At 31.5% G+C, this 22,883-nt stretch overlaps 1 protein-coding gene across 1 annotated transcript in view; it reads right to left on the bottom strand.

The window, feature by feature from the left end:
• Positions 1 to 22,883, bottom strand: part of LOC134700479 (uncharacterized) — a 521,631-nt gene that overhangs the window by 5,303 nt on the left and 493,445 nt on the right. The window contains exons 9-11 of the mRNA XM_063561872.1: positions 21,021 to 21,214; positions 17,346 to 17,430; positions 14,447 to 14,614 (exon numbers count right to left, since the gene is read on the bottom strand). Coding sequence (XP_063417942.1) covers positions 14,447 to 14,614; positions 17,346 to 17,430; positions 21,021 to 21,214 — 447 coding nt within the window. The remainder of the gene's footprint in view (positions 1 to 14,446; positions 14,615 to 17,345; positions 17,431 to 21,020; positions 21,215 to 22,883) is intronic.

The raw sequence follows: 22,883 nt of genomic DNA, 5'->3' as shown, positions 1-22,883 counted from the left end.
GGGCAGCGAAAAACGAGAGAAAATCTATATTATGAAGTTTTTCTTGTCAAATTATTAATGAATTGAATTGAACATTTATTATATGAGATATCTGTATGCTGAATTCCGTCATCAACAACTTCTGGAAGTGTGTATTTGAAGATATTGAACATCAATCAAAGTGAGTTGATTTAGTAATGAGCAACATGCCCGACCTTGTAAACAAAGATAAACAATCAAAGTTAGATAAATTTATCAACACAACACCTAAGTCTAGAGCTAAACGTGATCAACCAGCTAGTAGTCCTGACTTATCTTCTCCTTCTTCGCAACAGGTCGAAAAACAAGCTAAGCTAAAAGACTTGGAAACATCCCCAATTCATGATGATAATCATATTCCACTTGCTGAAAACATTCTTGCAAAATCCATAGAAAATGAAACAGTATTTGAACTATCAGAAGTGGTTTGTGCTACATTAAACAACCAAGCATTCATCAATACAATAATTCCTATGATAACAGAAAAAATCATGGATCAAGTGAAGCCCAAAATAATAGAAATTGTTGATGACAGAATCCAACCATATATTGACACTATTATCCAAAACAAAGATGCTCTGATACTGCAAGAGGCAGAAATGAAAAAACAAAGTGACGAAATAAAATCCCTAAAATCCAAGCTAGTTAAGGTAGAATCTAGAATAAAGGAACAAGAGCAATATTCCAGGAGAACAAGTTTAAGGGGAAGTCCTTGAGGGTGATAGCCAAGATGAGGATTAGACATTCCGTTTGCACCAAGTTTAATATTCTTGTACTGACAAATTCTTTATAATATTGGGTTGTATTTAGCAAATTCATACGAATGTGTCTATTATTATTTTTCTTGCCGTTTTGAAATGTATTATCCTGTGTTTTGTTATTGTTATTATATGACATAGCACGTGGTTCTGTTTACATACACTGTTGAGTGTGTAAACACTGTGGAAAAGGTGTCATACCACCAATTACTCCCTCAAATTTAGAACGTATGTGAAAGAAGGCCTACTCGGACAAAAAATAGTGCATTTGATGTCATTGTTTACTTAAACTGACCAACAAATTGGCAGAAATGAAACTTTTGGTGAAAGAGAAATATATTAAGATCATTTTGAGCTAAAATTTACTTGTTTATGAGTTTGCATTAAAAATTGAGGATTAATGCACTCCATAGTATACTAATTTAAGATTTCCAGAAAACCAGGGGTTATTTTTAGTGGTACCTCTATTCGGAATACCTTTTCTTTTTTATATGATTTTAAACACCTGCTGAAAATGTGCATGTAGAAAGCTGATACATGTACAATTCAGGATATACCTGGTTTCTATGAAGTTAAACTTAAGGTAAAATCTTTAGAAAGCTGTGAAAATTGTAAAATTTGGTTGAACAGATAGGGACTTTTAATTGGTGGTATGACACCTTTAAGCAAAATGCGGTGAAACATCAAAATCAGAAAACAACTGTTTTTTTTTGTCTTAACTGATCATTTGAGATAATAGTAGCCACATTTCAATCTTTTTTGGGGCAAAATGTCACATATTCCAAATTTAGAGCCCAAAACTTGAGTTTGTGCTATTTTTTTTAGCTTTTCCCATCCTGACAATATGCTTTTATATAAAAAATGTCCTAAATAATGTTATAAATAAACAGAAAGTTAGTCTGTGGTGTTAAACATTGAAACATAGGTTGGTTACTACCCCCAAACAAATTTTGTCATGCAGATTTAATGAAATTATTTGATTTTTACCCCTTGTATCATTGCGTCATACTATGTACTTGGCTGGTAGCATAGCCTAATGTAAACACTGCAGAAACTCACAAAAGTACCATTTATTATTCCAAATGAAATTTTTATATCTTAAATTTAATAAACTGATGTAAATAAACACAGTAAATGACCATGACTGCACTTTTGATCAATTTGTAGTACTTTACTGACACCAGATGAAAAAAAGGGGGGTCAATATTCCTTGACACTTCAATACCTTGGATTTTTTACTAAATTCATTGCAAAAATTGTGCCAAGTCTTTAAAGAAGTAGAACAAACAAGGAAAAAACAGCAAAAACTGATCTGATATTGAAAGTTTATGTTCCTGTAGGCCAAAATGAAATTTTCAAATATTTTCTATCAAAGTCATACATTACAGTCAGTTTAAATTGAGCTGTGAAATTTTTAATATAAGTCGCATAATGCTCAGATAGGCTGTTTTTAACTACAAATTGAATAAGGATTTAGAATAAAACAAAATAAAAGATTTCTAATCAACTTTTTTGTCTCTTTAGGTGTCATACCACCAATTACTCCCTCAAATTTAGAACGTATGTGAAAGTAGGCCTACTCGGACAAAAAATAGTGCATTTGATGTCATTGTTTACTTAAACTGACCAACAAATTGGCAGAAATGAAACTTTTGGTGAAAGAGAAATATATTAAGATCATTTTGAGCTAAAATTTACTTGTTTATGAGTTTGCATTGAAAATTGAGGATTAATGCACTCCATAGTATACTAATTTAAGATTTCCAGAAAACCAGGGGTTATTTTTAGTGGTACCTCTATTCGGAATACCTTTTCTTTTTTATATGATTTTAAACACCTGCTGAAAATGAGCATGTAGAAAGCTGATACATGTACAATTCAGGATATACCTGGTTTATATGAAGTTAAACTTAAGGTAAAATCTTTAGAAAGCTGTGAAAATTGTAAAATTTGGTTGAACAGATAGGGACTTTTAATTGGTGGTATGACACCTAAATGTATGAGTAGAGTTCTCAGTTTCAAAACCTACATACAAAATATTTTGTGTTGTTTAATTAACATTCAAGTGTCATGCTTACTCTAGCGTGATTAGTAGTAAATAACATATGGCCTTAATATCAAACCTAATTAGACTCCGCCTCTTATTCATTTATCGATAATAGTAATTGAAAATACAATAATTTTTGTTTTTGTTCTTTGTATCTGAACATCAGTAATACATATATAACTTTTGTTTATCTCTTCAATAGAAATGATATTTATCAGATTATTATAAACTTCTCTCGTTCAATTTCGCAATCTCCACCCCCCTTTTTTTCCCAATGTGTTCAACTTTTACATTGTTATACCTCAATTTGTACATAATTGTTACAGCATGTAATGCCGTTGAAAAACTCAATTTTGATCATTCGAAGTGCTATTGTTTGTATTCTTTAAATGTCTTAAAACGGTCCTATTTTTTAATATTAGAATACTTTGTATTCGACAATGGGTAGTGATATTGTTACACACAGAATATCAATAGGACTATTTTATTGCAAACTGAGCTTTGGTTGTGTAAAAACAGTTATTAAACATGGTGTTAGTTTTAATGATGTACTTTTTGAAATATGTGTAAATTTGGAGAAATGTAAGTTGTGGATACTAAGTAAATACAAATCATATTCTGATATTGTATCATTTTATATGTTGTTACATAGCTTATTGTTAATATGTGGCGATATAGAAAGTAATCCTGGTCCAGGAGGCACACCAGACCCGCCCGAAAAAACATTGTCAATTTTCCACGGTAATATTAGAAGCCTAAGAAACAAATTGAATTATATTGCTGACATAATTGAAGATTTCGATATAGTATTTTTTACTGAATCACATTTAGATGTTAACGTTACTGATTTCGATATATCATTATTTGGTTTTGAGACACCAGTTCGAAAAGACCGGAATGCCAACGGCGGAGGCATAATTATGTATTATAAAAGTTTAATTAATATTGTTCGTCATGTTGATTTAGAAAGTTGAAAGTATGTGGTTCGAATTAAAAACGAAACTTCGATCAATACTGATTAATATTAATTATAGATCAGAGCGAGTCTTCAGTTTGTTTCTGGCAATATTTTGATATGATGTTGAAAAGGGCCTTAGATGAAAATAATAGTATAGTTTGTTTTGGTGATCTGAACAAAAATTTCATGTCAGATATATCGTCAAATATAAGAGATATTGTTTTCATTAACGGCCTCATTAACATTCTAGATAAGCCGACGCACTTTGATACACGTACAGGTAACACTTCGTTGCTTGATCCTATTTTAGTGACAGATTCGATACCTGTTGTCGATAAAGACACGGTACCTATTGATAGAGAGATCAGTGATCACGATGGAACATATGTCACAATTAATTGCGGATTTACAAGTAGTCGTACTTAAAAGCGGAAAATTTGGGATTATAAAAATGGGGATTTTGACCTTGATTTCTGACGCAGATAACATGAATGTTGCTTGCACTAATTTCACTAATTCACTTCTTGACATAGCATCAGAGTGTATACCTACACGAGAAGTTGTAGTGCGATGTGATGACAAAATTTGGTATAATTCTAACTTGCGTCGTGAAATGCGCAAGCGCGACAGATTTCGTAAATTATTTCTACGCTTGAAAACATCTTTCGCTGAACTTAAGTTTAAACAACAGCGAAACAAAGTAAATAACATGAAAAAGCAGGCTAAAAAACATTTTACGCCAGTTTAAATGAAAATTTAGATGAAATCAAACAAGCGAATCCGAAACAGTATTGGAAGATTATTAATATGCACATTAAAAGCGACAGGCCTGTTCATGACGTACCACCTTTGAAGGATCCGAATCAAAATTATAATTTGGCATATGAGAGCTCTGAAAAGTCTGAAATTTTGAATACATATTTCTGTTCTATAGCTAATTTGGAGAATCCAGATAAGGATTTACCGGCCTTTAACGATCGTTGTGCTGATTTCCTGTCATTGATTGTAGTTAGTGAACAAGACGTGCACGATATAATTTCCACACTTGATGTTGATAAAGCGGTGGGGCCTGATATTATAAGCAACAGAATGTTACTTGCTGTCAGAAATCAAATTTCAAAACCAAAAAAGAAAAAATTAAAGGGAAGATAATTCGATCAAGAATGCAATGTGTAGAAGAGGGTGAAAAACCTACTAGCTATTTTTGTGGGCTAGAATCAAAAAATTTTACAAATAAGATAATACCAAAAGTAGAAAAAGAAAATGGAGATGTAATTTCAAAACAAAAAGATATTTTAAAAGAAGTAAAATCTTTTTATGAAAATTTATACAAGAATAAAGATAAGTCAAAGGGAGATAAATTCAGTAAACTTAAAGAAGGATTAAAAGATATAAAATTTAAAAAACTAACTGATGATGAGAAAAAAAATCTTGAAGGAGAAATAACAATTGAAGAAGCTGGTTTGATATTGAAAAATATGAAAAATAATAAAACACCAGGATCTGATGGTTTCTCCACAGAGTTCTTTAAATTTTTTTGGAAAGATTTGAAATTTTTTGTTGTCGACTCCTTGAACTACAGTACTGAGATTGGTGAACTATCTGTTACGCAAAAACAAGGAATCATTACATGCCTGCCGACAGGAAATAAGCCTAGACATTTCTTAAAAAATTGGCGACCTATATCTTTATTAAATACAGTTTATAAAATTGGCTCTGGAGTTATAGCAAAACGCTTTAAAACAGTTTTAGATAAACTGATAGATTTCGACCAAACTGGATTTATTAGTGGTAGATATATTGGAGAAAATCTTCGTTTAATTTATGATATCATGCAATTTACAGAGGAAAAAGATATACCAGGACTTTTGCTGCTCATTGATTTCGAAAAGGCATTTGATTCGATTTCTTGGGAATTTTTAACTAGTGTCTTGAAGTTGTTCAATTTTGGAGAATCAATAATTAATTGGGTTAAAGTTTTTTATAACAATATCAAATCAGCTGTTAACCAGGGAGGACATCTATCAGAGTTTTTTTTCTATAGAACGAGGCTGTAGACAAGGTGATCCCTTGTCGCCTTATATTTTTATTCTCTGTGCTGAGATATTAGCACTAAAAATAAGAAATAATGATAAAATAAATGGTATTACAATTACGCAAGTTGAGCACAAACTTTCACTATTTGCTGATGACACATCTCTTATTTTAGATGGTAAAGAAGAATCTTTGAATGAAGCATTAAATGAATTAGATTGGTTTGGAAATATATCTGGTTTAAACATTAATTTTTCTAAAACACAAGTTATTTGGATAGGAAATAAAAAGTATAGTAATGAGGTATTATGCCAAAATAGAAACCTTACATGGGGAGAAACATGTTTTAAGGTATTAGGTATAAGCTTTGATGTTAATCTTGATAGAATTGTAAAAATGAATTATGATGAAAAAATTGTACAAATTAAATGTGTAATAAGACAATGGTCAAAACGAAATCTTACTGTTATTGGTAGAATTACTGTAGTAAAGACATTGATATTGCCTATTTTAAATCATTTGTTTATATCCTTACCAAATCCAAGTGATGATATTTTAAAAAATGTTATTCAACTTATGTATAATTTTATATGGAGTTCACCAATTGATAGAATTAAAAGAGATGTTTTACAAAATGATATTGAAGGTGGTGGACTCAAAATGATAAATCTTAGTGCATTTATTTTAGCACTGAAGTGTACATGGATAAGGAGATTATTTAAATCAGACAACAAATGGCAGAATGTTTTTTTGTCAAATGTTCATGTAGAACTTGAAAAATTTTATGGTTGTGGAAGTGTTTATATCCAAAAATTACAACAACATATCAAAAATAAATTTTGGCAAGATGTTCTGAAAGCATGGCAACTTCTTAGAGAAAAAGAAGAATATGACAGTTGGGAATGCTTTCTTGCTAAACCAATCTGGCTTAACAATAATATAAAGGTAGCAAATAAACCTATTTTTTATAAAGATTGGTTTGAAAATGGTATAAGATTTATAAATGATATTGTAAATGAAGATGGGACCTTTTTCTCTCATCAAAAAGTAGAAGAAATGTATCAGATAAATGTGAATTTCATGAGATATAATAGTATTATATCTGCTATACATCAAGCATCAAAATCATTTGTGGGAAAAAATCACAAATTAGAACTACCTTTAATTCCATCTGCTATTAAAAGGCTAGTTAAAAGTTCAAAAGGATCTAAAGATATGTATATTGTTTTAAATAAAAATGGAAGTGTTCCCACTAGTCAGTTAAAATGGACTGAAATTTTTGGCTTTGATCAAAATCATTGGAAAAAAATTTATAAACTGCCATTTGTTGTCACAAATAATACTTAGTTACAGTGGCTACAGTATAGATTCAATCATCGAATCTTAGCTACAAACAAATTTGTTTATAAAATTAAGATTTATGATAATCCAAATTGTACTTTTTGTAATAGAGAAATTGAAACATTAGAACATTTATTTTGGGAATGTGAACATACACAATTATTATTAGAACAGATTGAAAATTGGTTTCTGACCAATGGAATTAGTGTACTTTTTACACAAGAAGTTTTTTTGTTTGGTAACTCTGCAAAAATATCAAAAGGCAATGCAGAAAATACTATTTTTCTTACCATAAAGCAATATATTTATAATTCTAGATGTTTTAAAAAAACTCTCTCTCTCTCTCTCTCTCTCTCTCTCTCTCTCTCTCTCTCTCTCTCTCTCTCTCTCTCTCTCTCTCTCTCTCTCTCTCTCTCTCTCTCTCTCTCTCTCTCTCTGGTGTTCAAACTGCTTTACTCTATGTCTTTTATTTGTATTTAAAAAAAAAAAAAAAAAAAAAAAAAATGCTTCCTAATAGACAGTTGTATTGATTAGATAATATCTATAGATTTATATATTATATATTGCTATTATATTTGTGTATATTATGTTGTAAATTGGAAGTTATAAATAATAAAAATAAAAAAAAAAAAAAAAAAAAAAAAAAAAAAAAAAAAAAAAAAAAAAAAAAATTTCAAAACCATTATGTTTATTATTCAATAGGTCATTACGGGATAAAATATTCCCAAACCAGTGGAAAATTGCACATGTTATTTCATTATTTAAAAGTGGTGATAAATCTTTGCCCTCAAATTATAGACCTGTCTCTTTATTATCTTGTGTGAGCAAACTTCTGGAAAAAATAGTTTTAAAAAATATTTTTAATCATTTGCATTCACATAATCTATTATACAAGTTTCAATCAGGATTCATTCCTGGATATTCTACTACCCATCAATTGATTGAGTTGTATAACCATATTATAAAGTCACTAAACGACAAACAACTTACTAGTATAACAGTTGTGGACATAAGTAAAGCTTTTGATACAGTTTGGATCAAAGGTCTTTTATATAAGCTCGAAAAATATGGCATTAAAGGGGATTTATTATGTTGGTTGAAAAGTTACTTATCGGGACGGTCACAAAGAGTGGTTATGAAAGATTCACTATCCACATTGGGCTGTTTAAGAGCTGGTGTGCCCCAGGGGTCGGTACTTGGTCCATTATTATTTTTGATTTACATAAATGACATTGCAGATGATCTAAGTAGGTTCAGTAGACCTTTTGCAGATGACACATCTATTGGCCATACTGCACCCGATGTTACAAGTCTCAACACTTTAATAAATATTGATTTAGATAATTTGCAAAATTGGTCTGAAAAGTGGATGCTAAAATTTAATCCTAATAAAACAGATATCATGATTTTTAATCCTAGGAATATGCAGAACGTCCTTACTTTTGATTTTGGTAGAGTCTCAATAGCTCCTGTAGATACACATAAACATTTAGGTATTATTTTAAGTAGTGACTGTAAATGGAATAAACATGTTGAAAAACTGATAGAGAAGACGTCAAAACAAGTAAATGTACTGAGGAAACTAAAATTTAGACTATAAAGGGAATATCTTGAAAAGATTTATATGATTTTTATTCGTCCTATTTTGGAATATTCATCTGAAGTTTGGGACAACTGTGGGCAAATTAATTCCGAAAGGTTAGAAAAGATTCAGATTGAAGCTGCACGTATAGTTACCGGCTTACCATGTTATGCTAGTATCAACTCTATTTATAGAGAGACGGGATGGGAGAAATTAAGTGTCAGAAGGGAAGTTAAAAAACTGTCCATGTTTTATAAAATTGTAAATAACCAAACACCGGATTATTTACAAGTATTGGTTCCTCCGTATGTATCAGATACTAATAATTATAACCTGCGAAATAGACATAACATTAATACATGTATACCATTGAATCGTCTATCAGTTTATCAACAGTCTTTTTTTCCATCTTCTATTACATTGTGGAATGAATTAGATTTGCATATTCGTCAAATTCCTACTTTCTCTTCTTTCAAGTTACAATTGCAACAACTGTATTTTCATAATGTAAAACCTCCTAGGTACTATTTTTATGGAGATAGACTGCTATCTATATTTCATGCAAGGCTACGCAACAAGTGCAGTGCACTTAGCGCAGATTTAAACAAGGCCAATTTAGTACATGATGTTTATTGTGCATGTGGGTACACTATTGAAAGTGTTGAACACTATTTATTATATTGTAATAAATTTGCATCGCAAAGAAATGTTATGCTTACTGAACTGACCCACTTAGACATTCCTGTTACAATTGATTTGTTATTGTTTGGTAATGACAACTTAGATACAAAAGACAATTTTGTAATATTTTCTGCTGTACATAAATATATAAAAGAAACTCAACGTTTCTCACTCTGATATCAACCTTGCTGGTTATTGTTTTATCAATTAGTCTACAGTACAGACGATGCATTGTTCGAATGATCGATTTGTTGTTCATAACGGTTAACATAATGTTTCGCCTCAATGGATTTCAATTATTGAAGTTAATACAAAAACGATACTTACATTAAATCTATGTTCTTGTCATCCCTTTATCTTCATTTTTAAAGTCAGAATTTAATGTCCGTATCACAATTATATATATTCACAATATTGTATGTTACTTTTACAACTTATACAGGTAAATATTATAGAAAGTCATTGATAAACACACTAGTAACAGTTGGTGTTTTCCCTTTAGACCGATCGTTTGGGTGTGTTTGATTATTCAAAATAAGAACGTTTGATATCCATTGAGCCGTTCCTATTATTTTATGTGTATAAATATTATAATAACAATAGTTGTGATTTATTTAATTATTTTTCATGCCTTCATGCTTATTAGAAAAATACAAATTTATGTAATGTGCTATATAAATATAATGTATATTCATGTATATTATGGAGAAGACGGAACTAGGTTGAAAAACTTGTGTCTAATCCATTTGTTTTGAACAATAAAATATGTTTAAACTAATTCTATATATGCATTAAATATAGTTGACCTATTGCGTATAGTATATACAAGAAACAAACGTAACCATGAAAACTTAATATTGAACAATGAACCCCACCAAAATAAGGTCACGGTCAGATGATACCTGCCAGACAGATATTAACAGCTTACAATCCTCCCATACACCAAATATACTAGATCTACTGCTTATAGTTTAAGAAAAACAGACCAAAACACAAAAGGTCAGCAGTAAGTTGCGAAACGTGAAAATGAGGACAAGGTCGAATAAAACCTGCCAGACTGACATGTACATAATAAATAATGTCCATACACCAAATATAGTTGCCTCATGCATTGCATATAGCATTAGAAAAAAAGAACAAAACTGTATTTTCATAATGTAAAACCTCCTAGGTACTATTTTTGTGGAGATAGACTGCTATCTATATTTCATGCAAGGCTACGCAACAAGTGCAGTGCACTTAGCGCAGATTTAAACAAGGCCAATTTAGTACATGATGTTTATTGTGCATGTGGGTACACTAGTGAAAGTGTTGAACACTATTTATTATATTGTAATAAATTTGCATCGCAAAGAAATGTTATGCTTACTGAACTGACCCACTTAGACATTCCTGTTACAATTGATTTGTTATTGTTTGGTAATGACAACTTAGATACAAAAGACAATTTTGTAATATTTTCTGCTGTACATAAATATATAAAAGAAACTCAACGTTTCTCACTCTGATATCAACCTTGCTGGTTATTGTTTTATCAATTAGTCTACAGTACAGACGATGCATTGTTCGAATGATCGATTTGTTGTTCATAACGGTTAACATAATGTTTCGCCTCAATGGATTTCAATTATTGAAGTTAATACAAAAACGATACTTACATTAAATCTATGTTCTTGTCATCCCTTTATCCGCATTTTTAAAGTCAGAATTTAATGTCCGTATCACAATTATATATATTCACAATATTGTATGTTACTTTTACAACTTATACAGGTAAATATTATAGAAAGTCATTGAAAAACACACTAGTAACAGTAGGCGTTTTCCCTTTAGATCGATCGTTTGGGTGTGTTCGATTATTCAAAATAAGAACGTTTGATATCCATTGAGCCGTTTCTATTATTTTATGTGTATAAATATTATAATAACAATTGTTGTGATTTATTTAATTATTTTTCATGCCTTCATGCTTATTAGAAAAATACATATTTATGGAATGTGCTATATATATATAATGTATATTCATGTATATTATGGAGAAGACGGAACTAAGTTGAAAAACTTGTGTCTAATCCATTTGTTTTGAACAATAAAATATGTTTAAACTAATTCTATATGCATTAAACATAGTTGACCTATTGCGTATAGTATATACAAGAAACAAACGTAACCATGAAAACTTAATATTGAACAATGAACCCCACCAAAATAAGGTCACGGTCAGATGATACCTGCCAGACAGATATTAACAGCTTACAATCCTCCCATACACCAAATATACTAGACCTATTGCTTATAGTTTAAGAAAAACAGACCAAAACACAAAAGGTCAGCAGTAAGTTGCGAAACGTGAAAATGAGGACAAGGTCGAATAAAACCTGCCAGACTGACATGTACATAATAAATAATGTCCATACACCAAATATAGTTGCCTCATGCATTGCATATAGTATTAGAAAAAAAGAACAAAACTCAACAAAAACTTTGACCATTGAACCCTAAAAATGAGGTCAAAGTCATATGACACCTGGTAGTTGGACATGTATACCTTACAATCAATTCATTCACCAAATACATTGTATAGTATACCTATTGCATACAGTATAAGAAAACTTAAATATAACCACTGAACCATGAAAATGTAGTCAAGGTCAGATGACACTTGCAGTTGGACATTTACACCTTACAACCCTTCCATACACCAACTATACTAGATCTACTGCATATATAGTATCTGAGATACGGACTTGACCTCTAAAACTTAACCTTGTTCACTGATCCATGCAATGAAGTTAAGGTCAAATGAAAACTGTCTGATGGAGATGATGACCTTGTAATGTACGAACATACCAACTATAGTTATCCTATTACTCATAATAAAAGAAAAATTAACATTGCAAGAAATCTTCACTTTTTTCCTGGTAGTCACTGAACCATGAAAAACAGGTCAAGGACAATATGCATGTGACAGACAGAAACTTTGTAAAATAAGGCATATATATACAAAGTATGCAGCATCCAGGTCTTCCACCTTCTAAAATATAAAGCTTTTAAGAAGCTATTTAACACCCTTGCCGCCTGATCACTATCCATATGTCGAGCTTTCTGCGACAAAAGTCGCAGTTTCGACAAAAATCACATTAATTATATTTAATTACACCTTTTAATGTATAGTATATTTCACAAAACAAATATTTCCAATGTGGGTATTATATCTCAGATCTGATATAATTCCGAGCGTTTGGCAATAACCTAAGGAATGTTTTGACATTATCCTAAAGCATGCACTAATAAACAAATATCTTGAAGAACTAGATATCATTGAGATGGGAGCCATCTCTGTGGGCCCCGCTGTGAATAATGTGCATTAAAAAATTGTATCTTTAACATAGGACATGGGTTTGTCAACTGAAACCAAAGTTTTTGACCTTGACCTTTGACCTAGGAAGTTGTACATAAATTATGACACACCCTTTGGTGTTGGTTTATAAACATGTCAAGTATAAACTTTGAAATGATAACAGTTCTCAAGATATAGAGCTGACATGATCTTTACCATAGGACATGGGGTTGTCAACTGAAACCAAAGTTTTTGACCTTGACCTTTGACCTCGGAAGTTGCACATAAATTATGACACACCCTTTGGTGTTGGTTTATATACAGGTCAAGTATAAACTTTGAAATGATAACGGTTCTCAAGATATAGAGCGGACACAATCTTTACCATAGGACATGGGGTTGTCAACTGAAACCAAAGTTTTTGACCTTGAACTTTGCCCTAGGAAGTCGTTCATAAATTATGACACACCCTCTGGTGTTGGTTCATATACATGTCAAGTATAAAATTTAAAATCATAACAGTTCTCAAGATATAGAGCGGACATGATTTTCACCACAGGACACAGGGTTGTCAACTGAAATCAAAGTTTTTTTACCTTGACGTTTGACCTAGGAAGTTGTACATACATCATGACATGCCCTCTGGTGGTGGTTAATAAAAATGTAAAGTATAAAGTATGAAATCATAATGGTTCTCTAGATTTGGAGGGGACACAAAGTTAAAATGTTACGGACCGACGGACGGATGGACGGATGGACAGACGGACAGACTGTTCACTATAAGGCGACCCGCCTAAAGGAGGGGCTCTAATAACAAAGACAAAGATCAGCATTGAATCACCGACTTTTGGGAAATGATTGATTTTGTACTTAGTCTTACCTTCAATATTGCAAAATATGATAAAAAAAGGTCCATATATCAATGAAAACATCATTTATGTTCATACTGTCCAGTAGTTAAAAAGAGTCTATACCCAGCTAACGGGTAGAATGAACAAAAAAATACAAATTAGTATTTACCAAGAATGCCCTAGACAAGAATCATTTGCAAACTGTTTTTAACTTTTATGAAATGATAAGACAAATTGTTAACTCCGCTAGATCATCTTACATAATGTTAAAATTAAACACCATAAGTCTTATAGTCTAGAGGTTATCAGAGAGCAGATCACTGAATTAACAGAGTGTAGCCTAGAAGCTAATATTGGCAGATCACTGTATCAACAGATGTTAGCCTTCAAGTTAAAAGTAGACAGATCACTCTTTCAACAGATGGTAACATTGAAGTTAAAAGTTGGCTGACCATTCTATCAACAGATGATAGCCTTGAAATTAAAAGTGACCAGACCACTTTATCAACAGATGTTAGCCTTCAAATTAAAAGTGAGCAGACCACTCTTTTAACAGATGGTAGCCTTTAAGTTAAAAGTGACCAGACCACTTTATAAACAGATGGTTACATTGAAGTAAAAAGTGAGCAGACAATTCTATACAACAAATTGTAACATTAAAGTTAAAAGCAAGCAGAGCACTTTATCAACAGATGGTAGCCTGGAAGTAAAAAGTGAGCAGATCATTGTATCAACAGATGGTAGCTTTGAAGTTAAAACTGGGCAAATCACTCTTGATCAAAATATAGAAAAGATAAGTCAACTTAAAAATAAACAAAATATTAAAGATAGTTTACCTGGTGTTGATGCATATGCTACTATAATGTCAGCATCTGTTGGAACGTTTTCTGAAGAAGCATCAGTATAGGAGACTTCTGATGAGGCAGATAGCTGATTTAGAACTTCAACCTTTTCCTGCTTTTCGTTTCCACGACAGGCTTGAATGAGAAATAGTTTTGGTTTACCTGAAATTAAATTTAAAAGTTAATAATAATTTACCACCTATGTCCAGAAGTAAATCTGAAGAACAGCAAACAAAAGCAAAAATTCAACAGACAGAAAGAAATTAAAAAAGAAGTATACACATAACAAGCACTTAAGACCAAAGCTTTTAAAATACCAAGTCCTAAACAGAAATCAAAAGATAACTTGAGACATTAATTGTCAAATTGAGTTTTATGGAAGGTCGTTCACATTATCCCAACCAGTTTCACTAATCATAGATGGATCATTCATTATACAATACTTCAATGAAACTTGTCACAAGTCATAATATTCCAACCAGTTTTACTCCTCACACATGTAACCATTCGTGATACAATACTTTAATGAAACTTGTCACTAGTAATACTTTTCCAACCAGTTTTACTCCTCACACATGTAACCATTCGTGATACAATACTTTAATGAAACTTGTCACTAGTAGTAATATTCCAACCAGTTTTACTCCTCACACATGTAACCATTCGTGATACAATACTTTAATGAAACTTGTCACTAGTAGTAATATTCCAACCAGTTTTACTCCTCATACATGTAACCATTCGTGATACAATACTTTAATGAAACTTGTCACTAGTAGTAATATTCCAACCAGTTTTACTCCTCATACATGTAACCATTCGTGATACATTTTGTACAACACTTTGATAAAGTTGTTACTTGTCATGTAACATGTGTAATGTGATGAACATACTTAGTATCTAAGGAAGTAACGTTGACAAAAAAATAAAATTAAATGTGTACCTAAAAAGGCCGTCTGAAAGGACGTAGGTTAAATCATAATTATCTGTTTAATTTTAATTGATTGTTTGAAAATAAAACGGCCCCTGTCAATGTTTTTCATTGTTCCTAAAGTATATTGACATAATCACATTATATGAAAATAATTGAATTAGTTTTGATACAATACACGCTTGCACTTCTATCTTAATGTTCACTTTGGTCGTATTTGTCTAATGTTTGGATCAAAATTGTTTGGGCGGACTTAACTGTCATTTGTTGTCTGAGTGTTTTTCTAGTTTATTCAATGTAATCTTTACCACATTCGATACTTGCTCATGAATACCATTTGGAGAAGCACAGGTAAATAAGGTTTTATTGTAAATTTTGACCTTGTTTACAGTGACTTGACAGTTAGTGTTGCTATCCAGCAATTGCAACTCATTCACAATTTTGACCAAATTGCAATTTGTTTTATTAAACCGAATTGTTCAACTGGTCAGAATATTGAACAAATTGTTCAGCCAAAATGTGAAAGTGCAAGGTGATAAAATAAAACATACTTACAATCCTATAAGACTTTTTTTTTTATCTTTATTATATCCTATAAGACATTTTATTTTATCTTCATCATATCCTATAAGACTTTTTTTTTATCTTTATTATATCCTATAAGACTTTTTTTTTTATCTTTATTTTATCCTATAAGACTTTTTTATAATCTTTATTCTATACCCTATAAGACTTTATCTCCACTTTAATGATGTTGTGACCAAATTAGTCCATCAGTTTGTATAGGTATATTATAGTCATTTCCATGCTGAAGGTACTTTTATTTTTTTTGAATTGCTATAAAAATGTCCAAACAAAGCTTTCGTAAAGTTTTTCAGAATCAGATATCATTTCACATAAAACATCATATACTAGGTAAAAAATGTGTGAAATAACAATATGCTATTGATAAGTTTCCATGGGGAAATAACCTAAAATATTATTCTTTTGAATAAAGACTTTTTGAAAGAAAAAATGATTATCTCCCCATGGACACTTCCTACAAACATATTGCAATTTTACACATATTTTACTGAATATGAAATGTTTTAATTCACATAATGTCTGATTCTTATAAATATAGAATACTTTTAGAAATTAAAACTATATGAAAGCTTAGTTTGGACATTTTTATAGCAATGCAAAATCACAACAGTTCCTTCAGCATGGAAATGACTATAATATACCTATACAAACTGATTTTGTCATAACATCATAAAAGTGCAGTTAAAGTCTTATAGGATTGTAAGTATGTTTTATTTTATCACCTTGCACTTCCACTACTTGACTGTGGTTTTCTACAGCAGTTAGTTCAAATTTCTGGCCAGTTTAACAGTTTGATTTTATAAAACAAATTGCAATTTGGTCAGAATTTTGAATAAGTTGCAATTGCTGGATAGCAACACTAACTGTCAAGTCACTGTAATATTAATCGAAAAGCCACACAACTTCAATAAGGAAGGTAAAAAATTCACAAAATTTTGATGATAACCTTAATCGCAAAATCTGTTGTCAAAGTCAACTATATATGTAAGTACATCTTCATAATACAGATATCCTATCTAGAACACCGTCTAATGCATTTATAACTGCAGAACAGAAATTAAAATGAATAAACATGATGGAGACAAATCATTGGTTAGGACATAGAAACTTCCGCCAATGATATGAAGGGTGTATATCAACAAATTGAGACATCACAACACCAGATATAATTGAGTTAACATAGGATAGATAACATTCAGTATCTCATAGACTGCAGACGGTTGAAGACATTTTCAAAAGTAAGCATCATATGACAAGCTTGTATCAACTGTGATATGATTTCAAAAATCAATTCCAGGATCAGGTGACACATTGATGTACAGGAATGATGGCATATGACCATTTTCAATTACATTGTAAATAGAGGTTAAAACTTACCATTAAATTTGCCCCCACTTTTGTTTTTGAATGGCTTTTTTATTTCTTCCACTGTGATTAATCCATTTGTTGTATGAATTCCATCCTGAAATATTTTAATTTTTAAAAATTGGAATATGTATCAATAAATATATATAAAGTAAAATTTCATTAAAAGAACAGTGAAAATGTAAATATCTCCTTGTATGAACTATTGTTTACACTATCCCAGCTAGTTCTGCTTCTAACGGAAAATATTCATTGTCAACCATAATAAAATAATATATGCTTATGGTTGTGAACTGTTTATACTCTTATGGTTGTGGACAGTTATCTATTTCTTGCATGTAAAGATATTTCTCGTATCAAAATGTACGGGGGAGTGTGGTACGAAAACTGTGTTAACTAGACTGGCTAATCCTGCATCATGAAACAATATAACGACATTTCCATTTGCTATTCGTTAGGTCATCAGCTAGGGATTGGTGGCAAGAACTTATATTGTAAACAATTGATAATAAACAGCTGCGCCATGAGCGCATGATACTGCTCAAAGCATTGTCCGAAAACTGGAAAATCCCCCCTTTTTATGAATAAAATCACATAATAACTTCTGAATGTCATACCAGAAATTCATGAAAAACTAAAGGGAGGTTATCTTAATAGATATAAACCAGTCACCAAAGTTTCATGATAACTGCTCAAAGCATTGTCCGAAAACTGGAAAATCCCCCCTTTTTTAAACGTAAAATCTAAAAAAAATTGAAACGGAGCTTACATCAATAGATATAAACAATTCACCAAAGTTTCATGAAAACTTCAGAAAGCATTTTTGAGTTTATTTGTCCGAGATATGGAAAAAAAAACCTTTGTTCATGAATAAAACCCCCATAACTCGACAACGTAACATCTAAAATTTATAAAACTCGAACGGGAGCTCATGTCAATAGATGTAAACAATTCACTAAAGTTTCTAACAAATTGGTGAAAGTGTTTTTGAATTATTGTCCGAAAACTGGAAAATCCCCCATTTTAATGGAAAAAAAACCTCAAAATTCGGAAACTTGAAATCTAATATTTCTAAACTAGAGGCTCTAAAGAGCCTGTGTCGCTCACCTTTGTATATGTGAATATTAAACAAAGGAAGCAGATGAATTCATGACAAAATTGTGTTTTGTTGATGGTGATGTGTTTTTAAATCTTACTTTACTAAACAGTCTTGCTGCTTACAACTATCTCTATTTATAATGAACTTGGCCCAGAAGTATCAGTGGAAATGTTAATTAAAAATTGACTATAAAGGACAATAACTCCTTAGGGGTCATCGACCATTTCGGTCATGTTGACTTATTCATAGATCCTACTTTGCTGAACATTATTGCTGTTTACAGTTTATCTTTATCTATAATAATATTCAAGATAATAACCAAAAACAGCAAAATTTCCTTAAAATTTCCGATTCACGGGCAGCAACCCAACAACAGGTTGTCAGATTCATCTGACAATTACAGGGCAGATAGATATTGATCTGATAAGCAATTTCACCCCAAGTCAGATTGCTCTAAATGCTTTGGTTTTTGAGTTATAAGCCAAAAACTGCATTTTACCCCTATGTTCTATTTTTAGCCTTTGTGGCCATCTTGGTTGGTTGACCTGGTCACGCCACACATTTTTTAAACTAGATACCCCAAAGATGATTGTTGCCAAGTTTAGATTAATTTGGCCCAGTAGTTTCAGAGGAGAAGATTTTTGTAAAGATAACTAAGATTTAGGAAAAAATGGTTAAAAATTGACTATAAAGGGCAATAACTCCTAAACAGGTCAACTGACCATTTCGGTCATGTTGACTTATTTGTAGATCTTACTTTGTTGAACATTATTGCTGTTTACAGTTTATCTCTATCTATAATAATATTCAAGATAAAAACCAAAAACAGCAAAATTTCCTTAAAATTACCAATTCAGGAGCAGCAACCCAACAACCGATTGACCGATTCATCTGAAAATTTTAGGGCAGATAGATCTTGACCTGATAAACATTTTTATCCCATGTCAGATTTCCTCAAAATGTTTTGGTTTTTGAGTTATAAGCCAAAAACTGCATTTTACCCCTATGTTCTATTTTTAGCCGTGGCGGCCATCTTGGTTGGTTGACCAGGTCACGCCACACATTTTTCAAACTAGATACCCCAAAGATGATTGTGGCCAAGTTTGGATTAATTTGGCTCAGTTGTTTCAGAGGAGAAGATTTTTGTAAAAGATTACTTTAATTTACGAAAAATGGTTAAAAATTTACTATAAAGGGCAATAACTCCTAAACGGGTCAACTGACCATTTTGGTCATGTTGACTTATTTGTAGATCTTATTTTGCTGAACATTATTGCTGTTTACAGTTTATCTCTATCTATAATACTATTCAAGATAATAACCAAAAACAGCAAAATTTCATAAAAATTACCAATTCAGGGGCAGCAACCCAACAACCTATTGACTGATTCATCTGAAAATTTCAGGGCAGATAGTTCTTGACCTGATAAACATATTTATTCCACGTCAGATTTGCTCTAAATGCTTTGGTTTTTGAGTTATAAGCCAAAAACTGCATTTTACCCCTATGTTCTATTTTTAGCTGTGGCGGCCATCTTGATTGGTTGACCGGGTCATGCCACACATTTTTTAAACTAGATACCCCAATGATGAGTGTTGCCAAGTTTGGTTTGATTTGGCCCAGTAGTTTCAGAGGAGAAGATTTTTGTAATAGTTAACAACGACGACGGACGACGACGGACGCAAAGTGATGGGAAAAGCTCACTTGGCCCTTTGGGCCAGGTGAGCTAAAAAATGAAAGGGAGCTCACGTCAATAGATATAAACAATCACCAAAGTTTCATGCGAATTGTTTCAAGCGTTTTTGAGTTATTGTCCGACATGTTGATGACGAACAGATGAATGGACGGGACGGACAACGGTATACCATAATACGTCCCATAAACGTATGAAAATAGACCTATAAAACTTCTTGTTATTCACCATAGTAGATAACAAAACATATAAATAAAAGTGCCAATGGACCTACTTCGACACATGCAATGTATTGATGTACTCATGTAAGGTAACATGTGTATTAAATGTTTAAAAATTTAAAGTTATATTGACAGTTGCTGCACAGCAGACGGGCAATTTCACCATAACGAAAACATTCAAGTTATTGTGTTTTGACAAGTGCGACACAGATGTGACATAGCTTCTAATCAAATCATGTGTTTGTCAACCTATAAAAGTAATGACTTCAAATTTACAATTAGTAATCATTGGTTCAACAACATGTTCTTGGTATACAGAACACTTCATCAGGATAAACTCAAGCCCTAAACTATTACATCATCTGGGTGCATTTATATGCAGGTACTGGTGTAGCTGGAATAAGGTTACACTGTAATGGAAAGATTTACAGTTGGCAATTTGAAAATGGTGGGGAAAAGCTCATACCAGCACTACATTTCTTGTTTTAGGTTTGCTGTGACTATGGATAACTGTCTTATATTGGCGTATATCCAATATTCCTATTGATTGATCAATAAGATTTGGAAAAAAACAACATCTGTTTTGTCGTTGAATGGATCATGTCTGTATCGAAAAGACAAAACAGTACACAGAGAGCAATGGAGATAATTATTTAGCATTTAAATTCAATACCTTATTTCCATGACTCATAATTACACAGATAAAGGAATGATAATCCTTTGACTTCTCTGTTAAGTATGTTCTGGCGATTTCTTGGAAATACTTCATTAACTCCAACTTTGTCATATCTCTTGTTGTACTTTCCACCTGATACTTTAGTTCTTCTTTAAAGAAATGTGTGAGATTCTTGCAATCCACATCAGAACCTTGAAAAATTACAAATCATGATCAACATTAATAATGCAAAAAGACCATGATATCAATGGATAAACATGATAAAGAAATTTAATCAAAATGTATAATAACTTCTTTGGGCGTGCTAGAGAAGTGTGGGAAAAATTAAACGAAATGCATTGAAACCATTTGGGTTACACAGCTACACATGGTACAACCAAAATCACCATATATCATGGATATTTATATTGATTGTTAAACAAAAATTTGAGGTCAAGATCAGTTGAATCCCATAAGACAGACATGCAAATCATACATACAATCATTATAATAAAATACACCTCTGGGAGCAGCTTGATACGACCGCAGATGACGAACCCATAACAGTTGGGGCATGTATGGACACAACATTTAAGGTTAAAATAGCTCTGAATTTGGATTGTAATTGAACATTTGACACAGCATAGGTTTGTTCAAAATAAATTTGGTCAAAGGAGTAAAACATTTGAAACTGGACATTTATGGTCCAATATCCAAAATCTAAAAACATGGTTACGATCAGCATATCAAACAACCACAAGAGTTCAATTTATTATTAAATCTAATAAAAGTTTATTTTAAGACCCTTGGGACATCATTGTGGACCAATTTGATCACGGAGCCCAAAATACAAAATATGAAAACACGGTTAGAGTCAGCACTTCAAGGAACCCTATATATTCAATTTTTGTTGAAATCAAACAAAGTTTAATTTTGGATCCCTATTTGGACCAACTTTAAAACTGGGCCCAAAATCAAAAATATAGATACATGTTTATTAATAGACAATATAAGCTAGTTTTAAAGTAGTTGTATTCATCTAAAAAATAATATTTATGTATAGCATTAAGAAAATTAGTTTATACAGAATATTAAACAAACCTACCACAAAATTCTTCAAGAAAAAGAGAGAACAGAGTTCCAATATTCCCTGTGTGACACATTTTATCTATTCAAGCTAAGGTACAAAAGGCAATAACTTTTTTTTTTTTAACTTTTGATAATATCTAACAGAAATGAAGACTTCAGAACATTAATGCAATGTAATTTCCATTATGATTATAAAAATCTGGCCAGATTTTTACACGTGAGAGAGCTTATAAGACCTGACGGAAAAACAGACGGACTCCTGGTATTTCTATGTCCTCCAAACACCTTCCAATTTAAAAAATATCATTTGTCATTAATATAATGTTCAATAAATTGGGAATGTGTTCATTAGAGACAGATGATTGCATATAGCATTATAAAGAAACATAACTCAAGAAAGGTATAGGTGACTAAGCCCAAATTCTTACTAGATCTGAGTTTTATGGTAATTAGCATTGTGTATAATTTTCATAACATTTGTTGAGGCAAAATTAAGTAAGAGAACGGAAACAAAAAATTCAGCAATTTTTTCCATTTGTAAAGGGGCATAACTCTAGAAAAGTAAAGGTGATGCCACCCAAACTTACACCTGATCTGTGTTTTGAAGTAATATTTAAGCGTTGTGTATAACATTCGGATGCGGCAAACTAAAGTTTGACAACAGATACCAATTTTGGGACGTAAGGACGTACAAACGGAAAAGGGAAAAACTTTATGCTACGGCAGGGGCATAAATATCTATAAAATTTATCTGTAATTACATTTAAACTATCTAATAATGATTGGAATTCA

Source organism: Mytilus trossulus, unplaced genomic scaffold, assembly GCF_036588685.1.
Source record: "Mytilus trossulus isolate FHL-02 unplaced genomic scaffold, PNRI_Mtr1.1.1.hap1 h1tg000158l__unscaffolded, whole genome shotgun sequence".
NCBI classification, from domain to species: domain Eukaryota; kingdom Metazoa; phylum Mollusca; class Bivalvia; order Mytilida; family Mytilidae; genus Mytilus; species Mytilus trossulus.
Note: the sequence above shows the minus strand (reverse complement) of the source record. Positions and strands in the feature narration are given on the sequence as shown.